Source organism: Hemiscyllium ocellatum, chromosome 32 (assembly GCF_020745735.1).
Source record: "Hemiscyllium ocellatum isolate sHemOce1 chromosome 32, sHemOce1.pat.X.cur, whole genome shotgun sequence".
Taxonomy (NCBI): Eukaryota; Metazoa; Chordata; class Chondrichthyes; order Orectolobiformes; family Hemiscylliidae; genus Hemiscyllium; species Hemiscyllium ocellatum.
The window spans coordinates 26196597-26218054 of NC_083432.1; the positions used below are offsets into that span (position 1 = coordinate 26196597).

General features: G+C 40.7%; 1 protein-coding gene across 4 annotated transcripts in view; it reads left to right on the forward strand.

The window, feature by feature from the left end:
* Window positions 1-4641: 4641 nt before the first annotated feature.
* The window catches only part of kat7b (K(lysine) acetyltransferase 7b), a 91259-nt gene continuing 74442 nt past the window's right edge, over window positions 4642-21458 (forward strand). For 3 of the 4 annotated variants that reach the window (XM_060849092.1, XM_060849093.1, XM_060849094.1), the window contains exon 1: window positions 4643-4820. Coding sequence is in view for 1 of the 4 variants with exons in the window: in XM_060849094.1 (XP_060705077.1) it covers window positions 4806-4820 (15 nt within the window). In the remaining 3 variants the exon portion in view is untranslated. Of the gene's footprint in view, window positions 4821-21458 lie in introns of all 4 variants that reach the window. The other variant, XM_060849095.1, reaches the window with a different exon arrangement.

Below are 21458 nucleotides of genomic sequence, written 5' to 3' on the forward strand. Positions count from 1 at the left end.
TAGTAAGGATTTAAAGCGATATGGCCCGTATGCTGGCAAATGAGACTAGATTAATTTAGGATATCAGGTCACCGTGATGACTTGAACTGAAGGGTCTGTTTCCATGCTGTGCATCTCTATGACTCTATTGTCTGGTGGTTTAAACTGGAAATCTTTTATTTCAAAAACAACAAGAATTACTTTTGTTCCCTTCATTATAAAATTAAAAAAATATAATGCCACATGGAGAGACAGCTTCATCAATGAAAATGTGTTCCAGAAGATTAGTTGGAGAAGTTTACAGGACATGGTGATTGAGGGATGACTGAGGGAGGCAAGACATCAGTGGTGCATCAGTAACTAGGGGTCACAGTTTCAAGATTATTTGCAAGAGAGCTAGGAGTGAGCTGAGGAAAATCATCTTTACTCAGAGAGTTGTTCGGATTGGAATGTGCTGCCTGGACGAGTGGTGGAGGCAGATTCCACAGAAAGTTTCAATAGCGAGTTGGATATATATTTGAAAGTGATGAAATAGAAGGTTTTGGAGATTGGGGTGGAGAGAGGCACCTGCTACCAGGACAAACTCGATCAATCGAATGGCTTCCATCTGTACTGTAAACTTCTACAACTTCAAATGCCTCCTCGGTGTATGCCTTGCCAGTGAGGCAGTAGAATGAACATGTGTTAGAAGATGATGATGAGGCTGGCCAAAGAAGACTTAGCAAAGTACATTTAAAGAGGATCTTCAGAAGGAGAACACCACATTGGCTGGTGTGAAATAGATTGCGATGGATGGAGAAGAAGTAATAAGTATTGCTGTCCATTTCCCACATGGACTGGAGGAGCTAAGTCAAAGTAAGTCTGCATAAGTTAATGTAATAAGAAATCCTAAGGGGCTTCACAGAAGCATTATAAATCAAAATATGACATTAACCATATTGAGATATTAGGTAAGCTGAACAAAATTTTACTTAAAGGTAGGTTTTGAGGAGAGTCTGAAATGGGAAAAGTAAAAGTAGGGAAGATATTCCAAAGTTTAGAGCATAGACAACTGAAAGTGTAGTCACCAATAGTGAAGTGACTGAAATCTGGGATGCTCGAGAGATCAGAATTAGAGGAGCACGTACATCTTCAAGGGTTTTAGCGCTGGAACATCGAGGTTTTTAAGGGAGATATCAGTCAGAGAGTATTAAAGCTTTGGGAGGATTTGAAAAGAAGGATGAGGATATTGAAATGAGCAAATTTTGCTGAGGCAACTAAAGCTGGGCAAGTAAATGCTGACCTCATGGCGATGCTCATATTCCAAGAAATAATTTTTTAAAAATCCATAAATTTACTTTGTGTGTGATACACAGGTGTCGAGAACAAATTTGACAATTGTATCTTGTATCTCTTAAGACATAGATACATAGCTTTGAGTGTGCTAGGCAGTCTTCTGAGTTATGCTGCCCTGTTTTCAGTAATGTGTGTTTAAAAACAGGTCACATTGAAGCACAAGCACAAGTAAAAATATAGCCATAGACTCAACTTATATTGCACACAGATGGAATCAATCAAGTGAAATAAATGGGTTCCAGAAGAGCTTGAGGGCAGTCTAAAAGTCTCTGGAGGTAACTGACCCTTTTGTATTGATGTATAAAGCTGTTTTCCATCAATGTGGAAGTGAGAGCATAGCTGTGCCCTTGAGTTCAATGCATATTCAGTGATTTATACTTTTAAGACTTCGTGGTGCTTTAAAAAAAAAATCAACTTCAGGCCAGGTTTCATGCCAGTTCAATTTTTCTATTGGAAAAATCCTCTGACGGGGTGCTATTTGCTATCAGACATTTACCTATGATGTTCTGTATTTGCCTGTTGGTAGATGTGCAAAATGAAGCTGCATAATTTCTCCCCCTGATTTTTCTGCTTTTCCTCCAAAACAGAGTACTGTATGAAACATTTCTTATGTGTGGAGAATCATGGAGATAATTCATATCTAAAAATTGGATTAAAAAGACTGGCATTTTTATAGTTTACAAATTTAGGATGTCCCAAAGTGCTTCACAGCTAATTGACTACACCAAAAATAATCAATGTTGTAGGAAACAGTACGTGTAGGAAATGTGCACCTAATATATGCACACCAAATGACACACCGAAAGCAACTGGATAATGACCAGATCATCTATTTTCAGTGATGTCAGCTACATATGAATTCAACATGTGTATTTCAATTTTTAAATCAGTTTCCCATGTGCCAGCTTCTTTTCATTTACAGCGTATCTATGTTAAAAAGTATTATATCTTAAAAGACCAGCAGGTGGCATTCAAAATCCAATTATTATGCCAATCTGAAATTAGATTTTGAATTTTTACACTTTTTTTAGGAACTAAGAATGAAAAATATTACTGTGCAATAAACTGTATACCACAAATAAAAGGACCCAAATCAAGGGGATAACAATCTTCCAAAGGTAAAGATACTATGAAAATATTTGACCTTCCCAAGATAGTTATTTCAGCCTTTTCTTCAAGGTTAGAAGATAAACATGAGAAAAGCCCATCTATCTCTCTTAATTTATTATCTATTAAATAATTCTACATTTTTGCTGCTACCACCCTACCCTAGTAAAACATCCCAAGAGACTTCTTAGGAGTGCAAACAAACAAAATTTGACACTAAGTCACCTATTAGGACGTGTGACCCAAAGACAGATATCGTTTTTCAAAACATTTGTAAGGGAGATAGAGGTCGTGGGGGTTCCAGTAGCCTGGGCCCAGGAAACTGAAAGCATGACCACTAGTGGCAGTGCAATTAAATCTGGGGTATGCAGAATAGATGTGCATAGATATCTTGGAATAGAAGTTCACAAGGATATGGAGACGGAGACAGGGTCATGGAGGGATTAAAACAAAGATCAGAATTTTAAATCTGATGTGGTTGATGGGCTGTAAGTAAACGTAGGTCAACAGGACTCATAGGTATACGGTCTTGATGCAAGTTCGGATATGAGCAACAGAGATTTGCATGAGTTCAAGTTGGGAAGTGTCGAAGGTGTGAGACTGGCTCAGAGACTTTTGAAATAGTCAAATCTACCAGTCATGATGAAAGCTTCAGCAGTAGATGAACTAAGTTGGAGATTGAGAATGTTAAGTGAATGGAAATGATGATCTTGGAATAGAACGTATAGGTGATAGGAAGTTTATCTCAGAGACAAGTAGCAGACAAAATTGTGAACTTGCTGGTTCAGAGTCGAGCAGTGATCAGAAGTAGGGATGGACCTAGCGGCTCTCTCATAGCTTAATCGGGGATAAAAAGAGACAGTAAACCAGCCAATGAGTTCATCATTGATCCAATTGCTTCTAGAGTCAAAAATGTGACCCTACCTATTAACACTGTGGGTTTAAATATACAGTATTTGTTTGCCATCTTCTATGCTGCTATACAAATGGAATAAAACTGATGTCTTGTGTAATCCTTTACAAAGATACTGAAATTTTCACTCTGAAGATAAAAGTAAATCAGACTGAATTTTGAGCAGCTGATGGAAGTCTGAAACATATCAATGTGTTATTGGCAACAAAAGTCTGATGGCCACATTTGTTAAAAGCATTGTTGAGTAAACACTGTGCTAGTTTTCCAAGACTCCAAAAGGCTTAATAGATTCTCAGTAAATCTTATTTGGGTTGATTTCAAGGAAGCTAACCAACACACTATCAACCAACACAGATTTCCTGTTATAACGCTGAGTTGATGTGGAGGTGCCGATATTGGACAAAGTTAAAATCATACAACACCAGGTTGTAATCCAACAGGTTTATTTGAAAGTACAAGCTTTCGGAGTGCTGTTCCTTCATCAAGTACTGTAACTAGTGGGACAGGATTCTGTGTCTTATGATCCTGCCCCACCATCTACCTGATGAAGCAGCACTGCAGTGAAAGCTTGTACTTCCAAATACTATAACTTGGTGTTGTGTGATTTTTAACTTAATGCTGAGATTGTCTATCAAGTCCTCAGTCTGATTCATTTTTAATTCCTGCAAAAACTGAGTCAAAGGTTTGCTTAAATTTATAGTTGTGAGGATAACAAATTTTCAGTTAGTCTTCTGCATCTGTACATATTACGGTGAATGCCAGAATTCTGAAAGTTTATCAACCTAAAACGTTGACTTTAGATCTTCCAGCATCTATGAAGAAAGAAGTAATGAGTTTTTTGTCCAGCAGGTGCAGTTTTGGTTTCTGTACGATCTTATTGGTGTATACATAAAGTGGGATAAATATGAATGTCCACTTCAGAGAGAAATAATAAACTGTAGATCGGAAATAAAAACAGAAATGGTTGGAGAGACTCAGCAGGTTTGGCAGACACAGAGTTAATGCTTTGAGTCTGTTAAGACTTCTCTTCGGGAGGATGATTCTATCTCGTTGCTCCTTGGTTCTCTGAGCCATTCCAAGGAAGCTCGAGGAAAGTTTGAGAAATACCTGCCTCAGCACTCACTTGTAAACAAAACACCGTCCTCCCCTCCCGTTCTGCCGAAAGGGCATCGGACCTGAAACGTGAACATTGTTGTTATCTCCAGGGGTGGTGCCACGGCGCTGCTGTGCGTGTTTCTCCAACCTGAGGCCGACCTGGTGCACACCCCGCCCCACAACGTCCCGCCAGGCGGAACGGAAAGCGCGAAGCACCCGGAACGCCAATGCCATTACCTTCCGCCCGGACCGGAAGTGGCGGAAAACAACAACGGCCAACGGCGCGAGCGGCTCGGGATTGTTTTTGTGTGTGTGTGAAGAAACGGAGCCGTTCCCCGGGTGAGCGAGAAGTGTTTTGCTAAAGGGGAGGAGGACGATGCCGCGGAGGAAGGTGAGCGTCCCTTACGGCCGCGGCTGCATTTCATTCTCACCCTCCATTCCCCGGGCGGCAGGATTTATTGTAATCCTCTCGCCACCACCTTTCTCCATCCTCCTCCTTCCCGGCGATTTGATTTTCCGCCGGAATCTCGCGGGGAGGTAAGGCTCCAGGCCTCCCTCATCCCTTGACGGTCCGGGCGTGCTATTTTAAGGGAGGGCGAGAGAGGGATTGGAACGGGACGGAGCCTCGCTGTTTTCCAGCCGGCCCCGTGGAAAATACGAGAAGCCGCTGCTTGGCGCCGGGCCCTGGCAAGGTCCGAGTGGCTCGTGGTTCCGCCCCTCGCTCTTCCTATTGGCACCGGCCTCTGTCAATCAAGGCCGCACCGCGACCTCTCGCCGTATGATTGGTTGGCGCGGAGACTTCGCCCCGCCCCCGGCTCTGCTGGCGGGTCGAAGCGGTTTGTGCAAAAGCAGCAGCAGCTGCTGCTCCTGTGCAATGGGGGCTGGGCTAGGCCAAGCAAGACAAGGCACTACAGCACTGAACATAATTGCAGTTCGGTTGGCTGACCAGTGGTAAGCGATCAGTATTGCTGCACAGTTAGAAGTTGTATGCAACCAACCTAACCGAATGCAATGGGCTTTTAGCTATTGCTGTCTGTATGGGGGACCATACACCCAATAAGAAATGACAATGGTTGAGAAGAAACCAGTGCTTAGGTTAGTTTAATTAATTAAATATCCACATACAGTAACTTAACTACACGTTCTTAATTTTTTTCATGTTTCTGATTGCTAACAACAATATTTTACTTTTTGATTATTTTGAGCCTTTGCTTTCCTCCGACCCAGCCTGTTTGGTTCTTCAGTCATAAAGTGAAAATGAGGAGTTGCATCTTTCACAACTTCACGATGTTCCAAAATGTTTGCAGTCAATGAAGTATTTTTTTGAAGTGAAATCACGAAGCAACATAGCCATATGTGAGCACAGCAAGCTCTCACAAATAATAGCAGGTTTATGAATAGTTTATCTGTTTTCTATGATGTTATGAGAGGGATAATTTTGGCCAGGACATTGGGCACAACCCCTTGTACTTTGATAGAATGGTATTTAAGGTTCTTGCGAAGATCTGTGGCTTGGGTTGTGAATGAGGTGGTTGGTTAGCTCACCAAACTGTTGGGTTATCATGCTGACATTTCATTACCATATCGAGTAACATCATCAGTGTGACTTCTGTGAAGCACTGTTGTTCTGTCCAGCTTGATGTCGTGCTCCTGTCTGTTGAGGTGAATGTCACTTCCAGGTCTTCTCTGCAGCAGTTTGTATACAGGGCCTATCTGTGTGTTTGTTGATGGCCTTTATGGTTCAACTCTTACACGTCTCTGTTTGGCCTGTCCTAGGACAGTAACTTTGTCATAGTTGAACTGATGGCTCTCTCTGTCTGTGTGTGCGGAGATGAGGAAGATTGGATCATGTCGTTCATTAGCCAGTTGGTGTTTGTGAAGTTGGATAACTAGTTTTCTACCTATTTGTTCAATATAGTGCTTGTTGCAGTTGTTGAAAGGGATTTTGTGTATCAGATTAGTCCTGCATGTTCTGAGTATGGGCTGCTAGACATCATGGTAGAATGGATGACCAATGGATGATTTACGATCACAGTATACAGGGACCCCACTCACACGGACCAGATCCTCAATTATAATAGCAACCACTCCAATATCCACAAACAGAGCTATGACACACTGAAACGCAGCAGAACTGTACAAAGACGTGGAACACTTACACAAAGTCTTTGCTAACAGTGGATATCCCATCAACTTCATCCCTGATACCTTTCCAACAGACAATGCCAAATTAACACTATACCTACCAACACACTGGCCACCCTACTCTACGTGAAGAGCATATCAGAATTAACTACCAGGGTGTTAAGACCAGTATGTATTATGGTGGCATATCACCAACAGCCACACTACGCCAGCTAATTACCAGGATTAAGGACCCCATATCCACGGCATACGGGACCAATGTGGTATGCAAAATCCCTTGCAACAAACAGCCATCCGAAAATTAGCCATCCGACGTCACAGTCACCAATTGGCTACTAAATGACATGATCCATGTTCCCTCATCTCTGTGTACACAGACCAAGAGGGCAATCAATTCGACTATCCTAGGACAGGCCAACCAGAGACAAACAAGAGAGTTCTTGGAAGCCTGGTTTTCAACCAAAAAGGCTATTAACAAACACACAAACCTAGTGTACAAATCTCTGCAGAGAATACCTAGAAGTGACACTCACCTCAGCAGACTGGACCACATAAAAACCATGCCGGACAGAACAACAGTGTCTCATAGAAGTCGCATTGATGATGTTACCTAGTATGATAATGAAACCTTTGCATGATAACCCAATAGCTTGGCGAGCTAACCAACTATCTTAGAATGTCATTTATGTATTTGCCTGAGAGTTGATGGAGCAAAGTTTACTGTTTGTAGTACTTCCTCAGTATAACAATTGGTTAATGGTGTTGTATTCACATGTTTCTGGCATGGACTATGCAGCTCCTGCTGCTTGGTAAGTTTCCAGTCAGTAATTTATCTAATAGATAGTAATAGGAGACTTCTTTGGGGTTAAAATGGTTCTAAAATGTTACCAGAATTATCAGGCTGCCACAGTTAGTGATGATGTACCTCCTAAGAAAAAAGTAATTCAGGAAGTGTGAGGCTTGATGACTGTGCCAGCATTTATCACCCATTCCTGAGTGTAATCAAAAAGGTTAATTGCCTTCTTAAACCATTGCAGTCGATTTGGTGTAAGTATGCCCATGATGCGGTTCCAGGATTTTGACCCAGTGCCACTGAATGAACCGCAAAATTGTTCCAAGACGTGGTGAGGACTGACTTGGAGAGGAAGTTGCAGATAATGGCGTTCCCAGGTATCTGATGCTCTTGGGTTTGGAAGGAGCTGCCTAAGGAGACTTGATGAATTTCAGCACGGGATCGTGCGTACTGCTGTCACTGTGCGTCTGTGTTAGAGGAAGTGAATATTTGTGGACATGGTGCCAGTCAGGTCGGCTTCTTCATCTTAGATGGTGTCAAGGATCTTGAATGTTGTTGGAGCTATACTTATCCAGGCAAGGGTATTCCAGCACACTCGTGACTTGTGTTTTGTAGATGATAAACAGTCTTTGAGGAGATGAAAGTAAGTTATTTGCAGCAAGATTCCTAGCTTCTGTCCTGCTCCAGCAGCCATATTGTTTATATGGTTGGTTCAATTTTAGTCAGTGGTAATCCCAGGATGTTGATAGTGGGGAATTCGTAGATGGTTAGACTCTCCTGTTGAGATGTTCATTGCTTGGCACTTGTTTGACATGAATGCTACTTCCCACTTATCATCCCAAGCCTGGATGTCATCCAAGTCTTGCTGCATTTAGACAAGGACTTCTTCAGTGTCTGAGGAGTCGCATGTGATGCTGAACATTGTGCAATCGTGAGCAAACTTCCCTGTGTATGATCTCATTATGGAAGGAAGGTTATTAATAAAGAAATGGAAGATGGTTGGATCTAGGACACTATGCTAGGAAATTTAGGCCTCTTGTGGTGCAGAGCTAGTGTCCCTAAATCTGGGCCAGAGACCTGGGTTCAAGTTCCACTTGTCCCAATGGTGTGTCATAATACATGTGAACAGGTTGATTAAAAATATTTACCTGGAGGAGGTCCTCCAATGATGTCCTTGAGCTGTGATGACTGACCTCCAACTACTACAGGCACGTTTCTTTTTGCTGGGAATAACTGCAACCAGTGGTGAGTTTCTGCAGGGGATCGTGCGCACTGCTGCCACTGATTGTCATCGATACTCATTTTGATTGGGTTTCTTAATGTAGCCCACTGTCAAATGCAGTTTTGATATCAAGGGCTGTTACTAACACTTCACCTTTGGAATTCAGCTCTTTTGTCCATGTTTGAACCAAGGCTGTAATAAGGTCAGGCCCTGATGGATCCCAAACTCAGTGAATGAGCAGATTATTGCTAAGCTAATGTTGTTTCTTAGCCCTGCTGCTGACTTGTACCAACACTGCTGAAAAGCAATAATAGACTGATTGGGCAATAATTGACCAGTTTGGATTTGTCCTTTTTTTTTGTGTATAGCACATACCTGGGCAATTTTCCACATTGTCAAGTGGACGCCAGTGTTGTAGCTGTGCTGGAACAGCTTGGTTAGGGGTTGTGGCAACTTTTGGAGTGCACACAGTAGTTTTGCTGGAATACAATCGGAGTTGATAGCCGTTGCAGTATCCAGTGTCTTAAGTCATTTCTTTTTACGATGTGGAGTGTATCAAATTGGTAGAAGACTAGCATCTGCGATGCTGAGGGGTCTTGGAGAAAGTCAAGATGGATCAAGCACTTGGCATTTCTGAATGAAGATTGTTGCTGATCCTGACTTTTTGCACTGAACTGCCGGTTATTAAAAATGAGGATATTTATGTAGGCGGTTCCTCCAGTGAATTGTTTGATTATCTACTACAATGAATAAACAAAACCTGTGGCTTCCTCAGTAAATTCCGACAACAAATTCAGTGGTGGACTCTCCCTCTTTATGGGCATTTAAACGGGCATTGGATAGGCATATGGAGGAAAGTGGGCTAGTGTAGGTTAGGTGGGCTTGGATCGGCGCAACATCGAGGGCCGAAGGGCCTGTACTGCGCTGTATTTTTCTATGTTCTATGTTCTAAATCTTAAGCTGATTTGTTTGCTAAATATGGGTGATTGAAACAAAGTTACATGTTAAACGGTTATTTGTAGTACATGATAATGTTAATTCTCTGCACAAAATTTAAGTAACAAATCATCACGCCTAAATCAAACTTTTATTATGTTGATAATATTGAAACCATTTTCACTACAGCAGTCTCTTGTCAGTTGCTTTAAGCACATCTCCGCTTTATATTTTTGCAGTTTTGATGCCATTGAGAGAGATCCCAAACCTTATTTATCCCATAAGGTAGATGAATCAAATTGTTTTCTAGACCTTAGCACATCCAACAAGAAAAACACTCTTTCCCATAGAGCAACATAGATTCTTTCTCTGAAATGATGTGAGAGATTCAGTCTTTGTTTTCATTCTAAAATACCTACCTGTATTGATCACACATTTTTCAAAAAGTCCTAATCTTGCTTTTCATTGGTTTGAACCTGACCTACCCTACAATTTCATTTAAAGCAATACTTCAAAGTTGGTGTCTTTACTATCTTGAAATTCCTGAATCATTTCTGCTTCTTTCACTCAATACTTTTTCCACTTGCATTTATATAGTGACTTTAACAGAAAATCATTCCATGCTCTTAACAGAGGCCTACCTAGATGGAAATGTATGTCTGGATAAAAAAGGACTTAATTTAAAGATTATCTCAAAACATGGTCAAAAAAAGGGTCTGAGTTGTATGCTTAAAGGTGGGAAGGAGCTGAAGAGCCAGATAGGATCAGGGGCACTGTTTTAGAGCATGAGCTATATGCATGTTGGTGAAGGTAGTGTTGGTACTTAAAAGGCCAGAGTCAGGGAAGCATGGTATTTTGTATAGTTAGAGATAAGAAGACAAGTACATGGAGAAATTTAGACATGAATAAGAAACTCCAACTTAAGACCTGAGACCAGTGTCAGTGAAAGAACGTGTTGAACTGGACAGTGTTGATGACAGATTTGTGGATAAACAAAAGATTTTGAAATGAAGAAAGGCTGAAGATGAGATCGGAGAGTGTTGGAGTAAACAAGTCTCCTGTTGTCAGAGGTGACTCCACATCTTACTCCAATTTTGGGTTACCTTGTGCTTTGATGTTTAGATCCCAACACAAAACTAAATATGTACTCTGATTAGTGATGTATATAGTTTGACCATACCTTCTAACTTGTAGTCTGCCATTTTGATTGACGTTTTGAAGTAGTTGCCACATTGGCCATGAATTTCCATTTGAGTGCAATTGACAAACAAGTTGTGATGGGTTTCAGAAGTATTTTTGTTTGCTTAAATTGATGCTCAAAACAATTTTAAATCATTATTAGCAACTCAGTCAAGAAACCTTTTGAATGTAACATTAAACAAATTATTTAAATTTTTCGGGGTGGGATATGTTGCAGTTTGAATGAGAGAGCTGAAAATGGGTTTTACCACATGATGTTTTTACTTCGTATCTGGTTCACCATTTGTGAAGAAACCAATTAAAAGTAGCTGAAAATGACTATAAAAATGCAATATAATGCTGTTTGCTAGTTTCATTGGTGTGCAGCAGTTGGTCGGTAATTAAAAATGTCAAAAGTTTTTATAACTGCCCACGAGTGTCTTTATGCCTTTGATTAGGAGAGATTTCTTGAAGGTCTGCAAATGGGCATGATTAGCAGGAACTTATAAAGATGACTTAATTTGGCCTCTTTATGTACCTAAGTTTGTGACTGCGGCTGGCAAATAGTGCTTTTTAGTCCTTGTTTGACAATCTGCACTAGCTTCTCATGTGTTATTTTTCTTTTGACTACTTGCACTGGAAATAATTTGCTCCTGAAGATCCTGAATATTTGCACTGTTGTCTGATTTCCAGTCAATAGCTTTGATTTTTTTCAAAGCTTGGAGTTTCAGAAGGCTTTCGAAAAGATCCCACATAAAAGATAAGCTCACAAAGTTAAAGTGCATGGGATTAGAGAGAGTGCACTGAAATGGATTGAGAACTGGTTTGCAGACGGGAAACAAAGTAGGAATAAACTGCTCTTTTTCTAGAGGTAGACAGTTACTAGTGGGGTAGCACAGGAATCAGTGCTTACTCCCTAGCTATTCCCAATGTACACTAATGGTTTAAATGAGGGAATTGTGTCATTCCTCCTGGCTTTGTTTTATCTGTAAGCGTGGTGAGAGGGTATACTGCGGGAAGAATGCAAAACTACTCGTGATTTGGATAAGCTAAGTGGGCAAATAAATAGCAGATGTGGTACAGGTAGTTCAATTAAATAATAGCTGTGTTCCTGTGCGATACCATGTTATAGGAAATAGTGCAATAGAAATAATGGGACCTAAGGAAAAAACAGGGTTGGGATTTCCTGTCCTCTGGCTGTCGAAACATATTCACAATGCTTTTCCAAGTCCACTCGCACAAACCTTTCACCGTATCTTTCACGAAGCTCTTCACGAGAGAGCGCACAAGCTGACTGACCACGTGATGCAGACGCAGAGCCCAGTCCTCTGAGCACCATGACATCTAATGCCAGAGATGAGAATTGCGTAACAGTGAACAGTTTATTTTATAAAAGAGTCAGCAATTCATAAATTACATTACAGGTAAATCACAGTTAATAAATGTGCATTTTAGGAGATCTACGGCTTTGGGAAAGGGGGAGGTGCGACAAAATCTGGGTGTCCTCTTACATCAATTGCTCAAAGTATGCATACAAGAGCAGCAGGTGGTATGTTGGCTTTCATAAAGGCTTTGAGTACAGGAGAAGGGATATCTTGCTGCAACTGTACAAGGCATTGGTAAGATTGCATGTGGAGTGTTGTGTGCAATTTTGCTTCCAATGATGGGAGTCCAGAACAATGGGTCAGTCACATTCTAAGGATACTGGATAACCCCCTTTTTAAGACTGAGATGAGAAATTTGTTCATTCAGAGTGGCAAGCCTGTGGAATTTGCTACCGCATAAAACAGTTGAGGCCAAAACATGGTATGACTTCAAGAAGAAATTGGATATTGTACATAAGGCAAAAATGGGATCAAAATATATGTGGGGAAAGTTGTAACAGGCTATTGAGTTGGATGGTCAGTCGTAATCATAATGAATGGTGGAGCAGGCTATAAAGACAGAATACTCTGAGTCGTAGAGGTGTACAGCATGGAAACAGATCCTTTGGTCCAACTAGTCCATGCCTTATGTTTCTGTGAATTTCTTCACCCAGAGAATGGTGAGTCTGTCACAGGAAACTGTTGAGATTAATACATTGAAGACCTTCAGGAACGATGTAGATCAAGTTCTTAGGACTGAAGGGATTGAAGGAAAAATGAAGAAAGTGGGAACTGGTAATGTTCAGATATGATCATATTGAATATTAGAACAGGCTCAAAGAGTCAAAGGGCCTATGCCTGCTTCTATATTCTATGTTTCTCTATATAATCTAGCAGAAATTTTTGGTTTTGTTCACTTGTCTTTAGCTGAATGTCAGGTCAATGTACATTATGTTATACTTGTCCACATGGTCAGGACTGGATGAGATGCATCTAAGGAGATAGAGATGTACATTATGGAAACAGACTGTTCAGTCCAACTTGTCCAAGCCAACCAGATATCTTAAATGAATCTACTCCCATTTGCCAGTACCCGGCCCATATCCCTCTAAACCCTTCGTATTCATATACCCATCCAGACGCCTTTTAAATGTTTTAATTGTACCAGCCTCCACTACTTTGACTGACAGTTCATTCCATACAAGTACCACCCTCTGCGTGAAAAGGTTACACCTGAGATCCCATTTAAATCTTTCCCCTCTAACCATAAATCTCTGCCTCTATGCCCCAGTTTATTCAGCCTCTTCCTATAGCTCAAACCTTCCAACCCTGGCAGCATCCTTGTAAATTGTTTCTGCACCCTTTCAAAAATTTCATAACATCTTTCTTGTAGCAGGGACATCAGAATTGAATGCAGTATTCCAAAAGTGTCCTCACCAACTTGAACAGCTGCAACATCACCTCTCAACTCCTGTACTCAATGCACTGACCAATAAAGGCAAGTGTACCAAAAACCTTTCACTACCCTGCCTACCTGCAACTCCACTTTCAAAGAGCTATGAATCTGCTCTCCAAGGTCTGTTTGTTCGAGAACACTCCCCATGACCCTACCATTAAGTGCATAAGTCCTGCCCTGAGCTGCCCCATCAAAATGTAGCACCTCACATTTACCTAGATTAAACTCCATCTGCCATTCCTCGGCCCATGTGGTCAAGGTCCCATTGTACTTTTGAGGTAACTTTCTTTGCTTGGAAGGAAGTAAAGAAGTAAATGCAGAGGCAGTATCAATAACTTTCCAATATTGCTTAGATACTTAAGCTTAATGCCAGAGGATGATTTTTTTTTCTAGAGTTCTCTGCCTGAGTGTAGGACAGGCCCACTATCATGGCTTCCATCATAAGGAGTAAAAGGAAGCAGATCCTGAATCAACCCCATGCTGTGGCACAAACCTGATCCACATTGACTGTCCAATCAACTGATCTGACTGCCTCCAAAGTATCTAAATAGTGGTGGCTATTTAGATTTTTACATGCATTCTGTAGTCTGGAGCCAACGTGGTGGTAGAGGCTCAATTTCCTTCATCACATTACTAGCCAGAAATCTCATGTTCATACAGCCGGGAATTGGTATCCACTGGAAGCATTTACAGGTTTAAAAACTCCCTGTTTGGCCACATTTTGCATGCACTACCCTTTACCATTAACTGGGATTTACATCCAGAGTTGCTTTCCAGCAGCAGGGATGCTATCCATTGCATCAAGAGGAGAGATGGTGACTTAATGGTAGTGTCACTGGAAGAGCAAGCCTGACACCCAGACTAATGTTTTCACTATTGAAGCTGGTGAAATTTAAATTCAGTTCTTTATACCTGGAATTGAATACTGTGTCGGTGACCGTGAATGTGAAACAATTCTGGTTCATTCATGTCCTTTAGTGTCCTTGAAGGAAGGAATTCTGCTATCCTTAGTTGATCTGGGGTACTTATGATTTTGGATCCATGGCAATATGGTTGGCTGTTAACTTCCCTTTAGAATGATCAGGCAAGCCAATAGTTTCAAGAACAGTTTGAGATGGGCAGCAAGTGCTTATTTTATCTACACAGTTTTATATTTCCTGAACAGCACCTTCACAATTGACTGTCTTTCATAATTTGATTTCATTCATACTTATGAACAGTTTTCACCGAGTGCCCAAGTTATTGAAATAAAATGGGAATTGGAGTAGTGCCAGGGCTACGGTTGATCCCTGAGGGTACGCTACTTACCACTCCACTCAACACTTTATGTTGATTGCTGGCAGCATCTGTGGAGAGAAAGCAGAGTTTTGGATCCAGTGACCCTTCTTCAGAACTGATAGTAGTTAAGTAAAAGAAGTATTTATGCTGAAGAAAGGGAGCGAGTTGGTGGAAGTAAAGAAGTAAGTGATAGGTGGAGATTGAGCCCAGAGGGAGAGAAATACAGGCAAACAAAGGGTGAGCCATAGAAGGATGAAACCTATGAATAGGGATCATAACTAGTGAAAATGGGCTAGCTGTGCTGAAAATAGCCTGTATGTTGACAGGGTTTAAATGTGGGGGTGCGTAAAATGCATAAAAGAAAGTGTTTAGGTCCTAAATTGTTAGAGTCTGAATTTGAGTCCTGAAGTTTGCAGGATTCTCAAGTGGAAAATGAGATGCTGATCTTCCAACTTGTGCTGAACTTCAGTGTAGACAATAGACAATAGGTGCAGGAGTGGGCCATTCAGCCCCTCGAGCCTACACCGCCATTCAGTATGATCATGGCTGATCATTCCTAATCAGTATCCGCTTCCTGCCTTATCTCCATAACCCTTGATTCCACTATCTTTGAGAGCTCTATCCAACTCTTTCTTAAATGAATCCAGAGACTGGGCCTCCACTGCCCTCTGGGGCAGAGCATTCCACACAGCCACCACACTCTGGGTGAAGAAGTTTCTCCTCATCTCTGTCCTAAATGGTCTACCCCGTATTTTTAAGCTGTGTCCTCTGGTTCGGCACTCACCCATCAGCAGAAACATGTTTTCTGCTGCCAGAGTGTCCAATCCTTTAATAATTTTATGTCTCAATCAGATCCCCTCTCAGCCTTCTAAACTCAAGGGTATACAAGCCCAGTCGCTTCAGTCTTTCAGCATAAGGTAATCCCTCCATTCGATGAATTGACCTTGTGAACCTACGCTGCACTCCCTCAATAGCCAGAATGTCTTTCCTCAAATTTGGAGACCAGAACTGCACACAGTACTCCAGGTGTAGTCTCACCAGGGCCCTGTACAGCTGCAGAAACACCTCTTTACTTCTATATTTAATTCCTCTTGTTATGAAGGCCAGCATGCTATTAGCCTTCTTCACTACCTGCTGTACCTGCATGCTTGCCTTCATTGACTGGTGTACAAGAACACCCAGATTTCTGTGTACTGCCCCTTTACTACCTCAATGGAATTAATTTAGGTCATCTGCCTTCCTGTTCTTGCCACCAAAGTGGATAACCATATATTTATCCACATTAAACTGCATCTGCCCTGCATCTGCCCACTCACCTAACTTGTCCAGGTCACCCAGTAATCTCCTAACATCCTCATCACATTTCACCCTGCCACCCAACTTTGTATCATCAGCAAATTTGCTAATGTTATTGCTGATACCATCTTCTATATCATTAACATATATTGTAAAAAGCTGCGGTCCCAGCACGGATCCCTGCGGTTCCCCACTGGTCACTGCCTGCCATTCCGAAATGGTGCTGTTTATCACTACCCTTTGTTTCCTATCAGCCAACCAATTTTCAATCCAATCTAGTACATTGCCCCAATACCATGCACCCTAAGTTTACTCACTAACCTCCTATGTGGGACTTTATCAAAAGCTTTCTGAAAGTCCAGGTACACTACATCTACTGGATCTCCCTCGTCTATCGTCAGAGTTACATCCTCAAAAAATTCAAGAAGATTAGTCAAGCACGATTTCCCCTTCATAAATCCATGCTGACTCTGTCCTATCCTGTTACTACTATCCAGATGTGCCGTAATTTCATCCTTTATAATAGACTCTAGCATCTTTCCCACCACTGAGGTCAGACTAACTGGTCTATAATTTCCTGCTTTCTCTCTCCCACCTTTCTTAAAAAGTGGTATAACATTAGCCACCCTCCAATCCTCAGGAACCGATTCTGAATCTATCGAACTATGGAAAATAATCACCAATTTCCCGAGCCACCTCCTTCAGTACCCTGGCATGTAGACCATCAGGCCCCGGAGACTTATCAACCTTCAGACCTAACAGTCTCTCCAACACCAAATCCTGGCAAATATAGATTCCCTTAAGTTCAGGTCCTTCAGCCACTGTTACCTCAGGGAGATTGCTTGTGTCTTCCCCAGTGAACACAGATCTGAAGTACCCATTTAATTCTTCTGCCATTTCTTTGTTCCCTGTAATATATTCCCCTGTTTTTGTCTTCAAAGGCCCAATTTTAGTCCTAACCATTTTTTTGCCTTGCACATACTTAAAAAAGCTTTTACTATCCTCCTTTATATTATTGGCCAGTTTACCTTCGTACCTCATGTTTCCTCTGCGTATTTCCTTCTTAGTAATCCTCTGTTGTTCTTTAAATGCTTCCCAGTCCTCTGTTTTCCCACTTATTTTTGCTATGTTATACTTTTTCTCTTTTAACTTTATATGTTTCTTAACTTCCCTCGTCAGCCACGGTTGCCCATGCCTCCTCCTGGGACCTTTCTTCCTTTTAGGAATGAACTGATCCTGCAACTTCTGCATTATACACAGAAATATCCGCCATTGTTCCTCCACAGTCATCCCTGCTAAGGTATCGCACCATTGAACTTTGGCCAGCTCCTCCCTCATAGCTCCATAGTTCCCTTTATTTAACAGAAGTACTGTCACTTCTGACTCTCCCTCTCAAATTGTGGATTGAAGCTTAATGTATTATGGTCACTACTTCCCAATGGCACTGCAACAGACCCGAGAAAGAAACATTGGCCAGAAGAAAGGTGGCAAGCTTTCTTACAGACAGAATGTAGGTGTTCTGCAAAGTGGTGCCCAGTCTGCATTTCAGCTCCCCAGTGTAGAGGTGAACATGTGAGCAGTGAATACAATAGACTAAACTGACTAGAGTGCAGGTAGTTTGCTGCTTAACCTGGCAGGTTTGTCTGGAGCCTTGGATATTAAGGAAGGAGCAAGTAAATAGGCAGGTGTTACACTTTCTGTGGTTGCATGGAAAGGTGCTATGGGGGAATGGAGGAGGAGTGGACCAGGATTATGTGGAGGGAATGGTCCTCTAATGGATATTGGTGTCTAGCCTGCTCCAGAAATTTAAAACAAATATTCAAAGAAGGGAATGGACGAGCGAGAGATGGACCGGATGAAGATGAGAGGAGGATGGAAATTAGAAGCAAAGTTGATAGTTTCTCCCTATTTCATCAATGTAGCAGAGAAAGATTGAGGCGATAGACCTGAGTAGAATTTGAACAAGGAGTTTTCCACATACCCCATAAAGAGATAGACATTATAGGGGCCAATGCAGGTATCCAGGCAAAGGAGAAATTGTTCAAATTGAGCATGTGCAAAGCCAGGCAGAGGAGGGTGATGGTAGATGTGTATGGTTCAGGCCTTTTGTCCAGGAAGGCGCAGAGACCCCAAAGACTATCCTGACGGGGGATGGACATCTAAAGGGATTGCATGGCCATGGTAAAGAGGAAGGTTCTTGGGGCCTTCGAACTGGAGCTGCTATAAAGTATCAGAGTAATCGTAGACGTAAGTGGGATGGGACTGGTCCGAGGAAGAAGAAGAAGAAAAATCTTGTCAAGGTGGGAAGGGAGAAATTCTGAGTGCAGGAACAGGCAGAAACAATGGATTTGCCCAGGAGTTCTGAATGTGGAATTTGTGATGAAGGTAGAAATGGGCTGTACAGGGTTGGGGGACTGTGAGCTTGTAGGCTGTGGCGGGATTCCGTGCTTTGGATTTTTGTTTATAATTTCAGTCCATTTCATTTATGCAAATGCTATGTGTTCTGTGCATGATCAATTAGGGAGGTTGTGATATTAATGTCTTTTATAAATTTTGCAAGAAGTAGTAATTCAGGACAATATACATCTCCAGTCATTCTTTGCTTCTTGATTTTTTTTAACATATTAGAAAGTTTCTATATTCAGTTGGTAGCATCTTCATTGTTCTTGCTGCATGATTTAAAGAGCTTGTTTTGCTTCTGACATTTTTATGGCTCACAGTTGTTAATTTGGTTTTCTGAGCCTTGTAGATAAGCATCGTTCATGCTCTGGGTTATATTTTTCACAGCTTCAGAAAGAGAAAACCTTGTGTACTGTTTGACCTGAGCAGAACTTCCTCTTGCATTGTTCTTTCATGTCTGCAACAACTGAAACCCCGATGAATGCTTTTACCAGCATGCATTTGGAATTTTCCTGTTTTCTCCCTGTTAGATTTCCCCACATATTGTTCATGAACCAGTCATCCACAAAAAGCTTTGCTTTACATTTTCAGCTGCATGAAGCTTTCATCTCTTTCAGCCCTCCCCCTGAAAAACTCCATTGTTGCCATATTCCGGAGAATTAGATTTAATGTGCTCATGCTCACTTTCAAATCCTCTACTGGTTTACTTCTCTATCATGTATTCCTATAGTCATGCATCTATGTGCACTTCCTCTAGTCTTTCAATTTTACTTTCATTGCCCACATGCTTCACCACAGACAACCAACAATTCCATTCAATCATTCCATGCTACCTGAAACACCTTTTATTCTTGTAATTTCCATGGTGCCATTTTCCTTCCAATTTTAAAACTTGTTCTTAAGACCTTCTTTAAACAGTTATTTTTGTGTTTTGCTTATCTTTCCCGTTTTTATGCATTATAGATAGCACTAAGAAATACCTATTCATATATTATGCAAAATTAAAGTTCCAAAGACCAATGTGGGAGATAAATTGTGACTGAGTTATTCACACTTTCTTGATATACATTTGGAAATTTCAAGAGAAGTTGATAGGCTGTGTGCTTTGTTTGCTAATTGGTGACTGCAGCACAAGAACTTTGAGTTGTCTCTGAATGATAAGACTCTGTAAATTACTTAACTGGAAGGAAAACCTTCCAGCGTGTCGCATCTGCATTACCATGGTAACATTTACATTGCTGGGATACCAATTCTTGTTGCATAGCACCTGTGTTTATTTTTATAAGGAAGATTGAAAGTAATTTAGAGGTCCAAGCATATGTTTCACGTTACCATTATTCAGTAATGATTGCAAGGCATCAGATTACACATAAAGTTCAAGGTTGCTTGACTATATTCTACAAGGACAAATGTTTTAGATGTATGGTTTGTTTTGAGACCTGAAGCTACATATAATTGGTACATGGAGTCATTTATAGTAAAGGAATAGCTGAAGAATGTCTGCAAATAGTGACAATCTACAGGACGTTGTTAGAAAATAATTTATAGATGGTTAAAAGTAAACTAAGCTATAAGAAGTGAATCTGCTTTTTTAATAAATAGTGTTCCTAACTGTTGAAGTTTTAGTTTTTAATAGAACATTTCCTCTTACAGTGTTCATCAACAATCCTGTAAAGTGAAATTTATTTTAATCTGGATGCTGTATGTATACTCCGTTTGCTCTTCGAGAGCAATGTTAACTATTATAATAAGCCCTTTACTGCAAATAAAGGTGTCATCCCTCGTCTTGTTCCATGTCATACTTATCAATCATTTTGGAAAATTGTGGCATATTAAGCAGATCAAAATTTACAGAAACAAACAACTGTTGTATTGACAAATGAAATAAAAGTAGGAAGCAAGCACTTGACAAATATGTGATCATACAATTCAAGACGACATAATAAATTGTCTGTCCTTTGTAATAGCAGCTTTCCTATATAATCTGGACTCAGTGGTAATTTCTATTTGTTTGCCATTTTAGACATTGCTGTATTCGTTTGAATTGAACATGTGATTTATGCAATATAGTATTCACATTTTGACTGTACAGCAGAAATGTGAAGTAAACAATATTCAAGTGGCAACCAGTTGTGAAGATGTTAGTGTTGAAGTAACCAAATACGTCAAACAGTGTTTGATGAATTGTGGCAATGATCCTGGTAGATGAGCGACACACTTCAGAATGTGGGAAGAATGAAGTGACAAATACAAAAATATAACAAATCAATAATACTAATGTATTAAAGAATTCCAACCTTTTGAAATAATGGGGTAATGTTTAAGTTCAGTGTACTTTGAGTTCGAGTGGGTTTCATTTGGAAAAAAAGAGATTATGTAAGACGATGGGACTGCGTAAGTGGATCTGAAAGTAAGAGTAACTCATGCCAGTAATATTGGAAGCAAAGATTGTACTTGTGACTTCTTTTCCTTTAATCTTTATTGGAATGTGGGTGTTACAACCAAGGAATGTTGCCTATTCAGTTTACCCTCGAACAATTCAGAGGGCAGTTAACCATATTTCACATGTTGATGAAACCAGATAAATGATGCAGTTTCACATAACAGTCATTGGTTGTTGTCATGTTTGCCATCTGAGTCTTGCTGTATATTTCAGATTGGCTAATTGAATTCAAAATTCCATCAATTGCTGTTGTAACTTTAACACATTCACTTGGGCCTCCAGATTACGTGTCTGGTGAGAACAACACAAGACCATAATTTTCCCTTTGCAAGTCTAAAAACACTTAGTCCACCTGACATGGTATTTCCAATATGAGTATGCAGTCACTGTATTTTCTGTAATATTTGTATCTGCAAGTAGAAGTTAAAATTGTAATTACAGAATGTTTATGTTTGATATGTCAGTAGTTAAAAAAGTTGTTCAAATTGAGTTGATAGAAATCTCACATCTGGTGAGT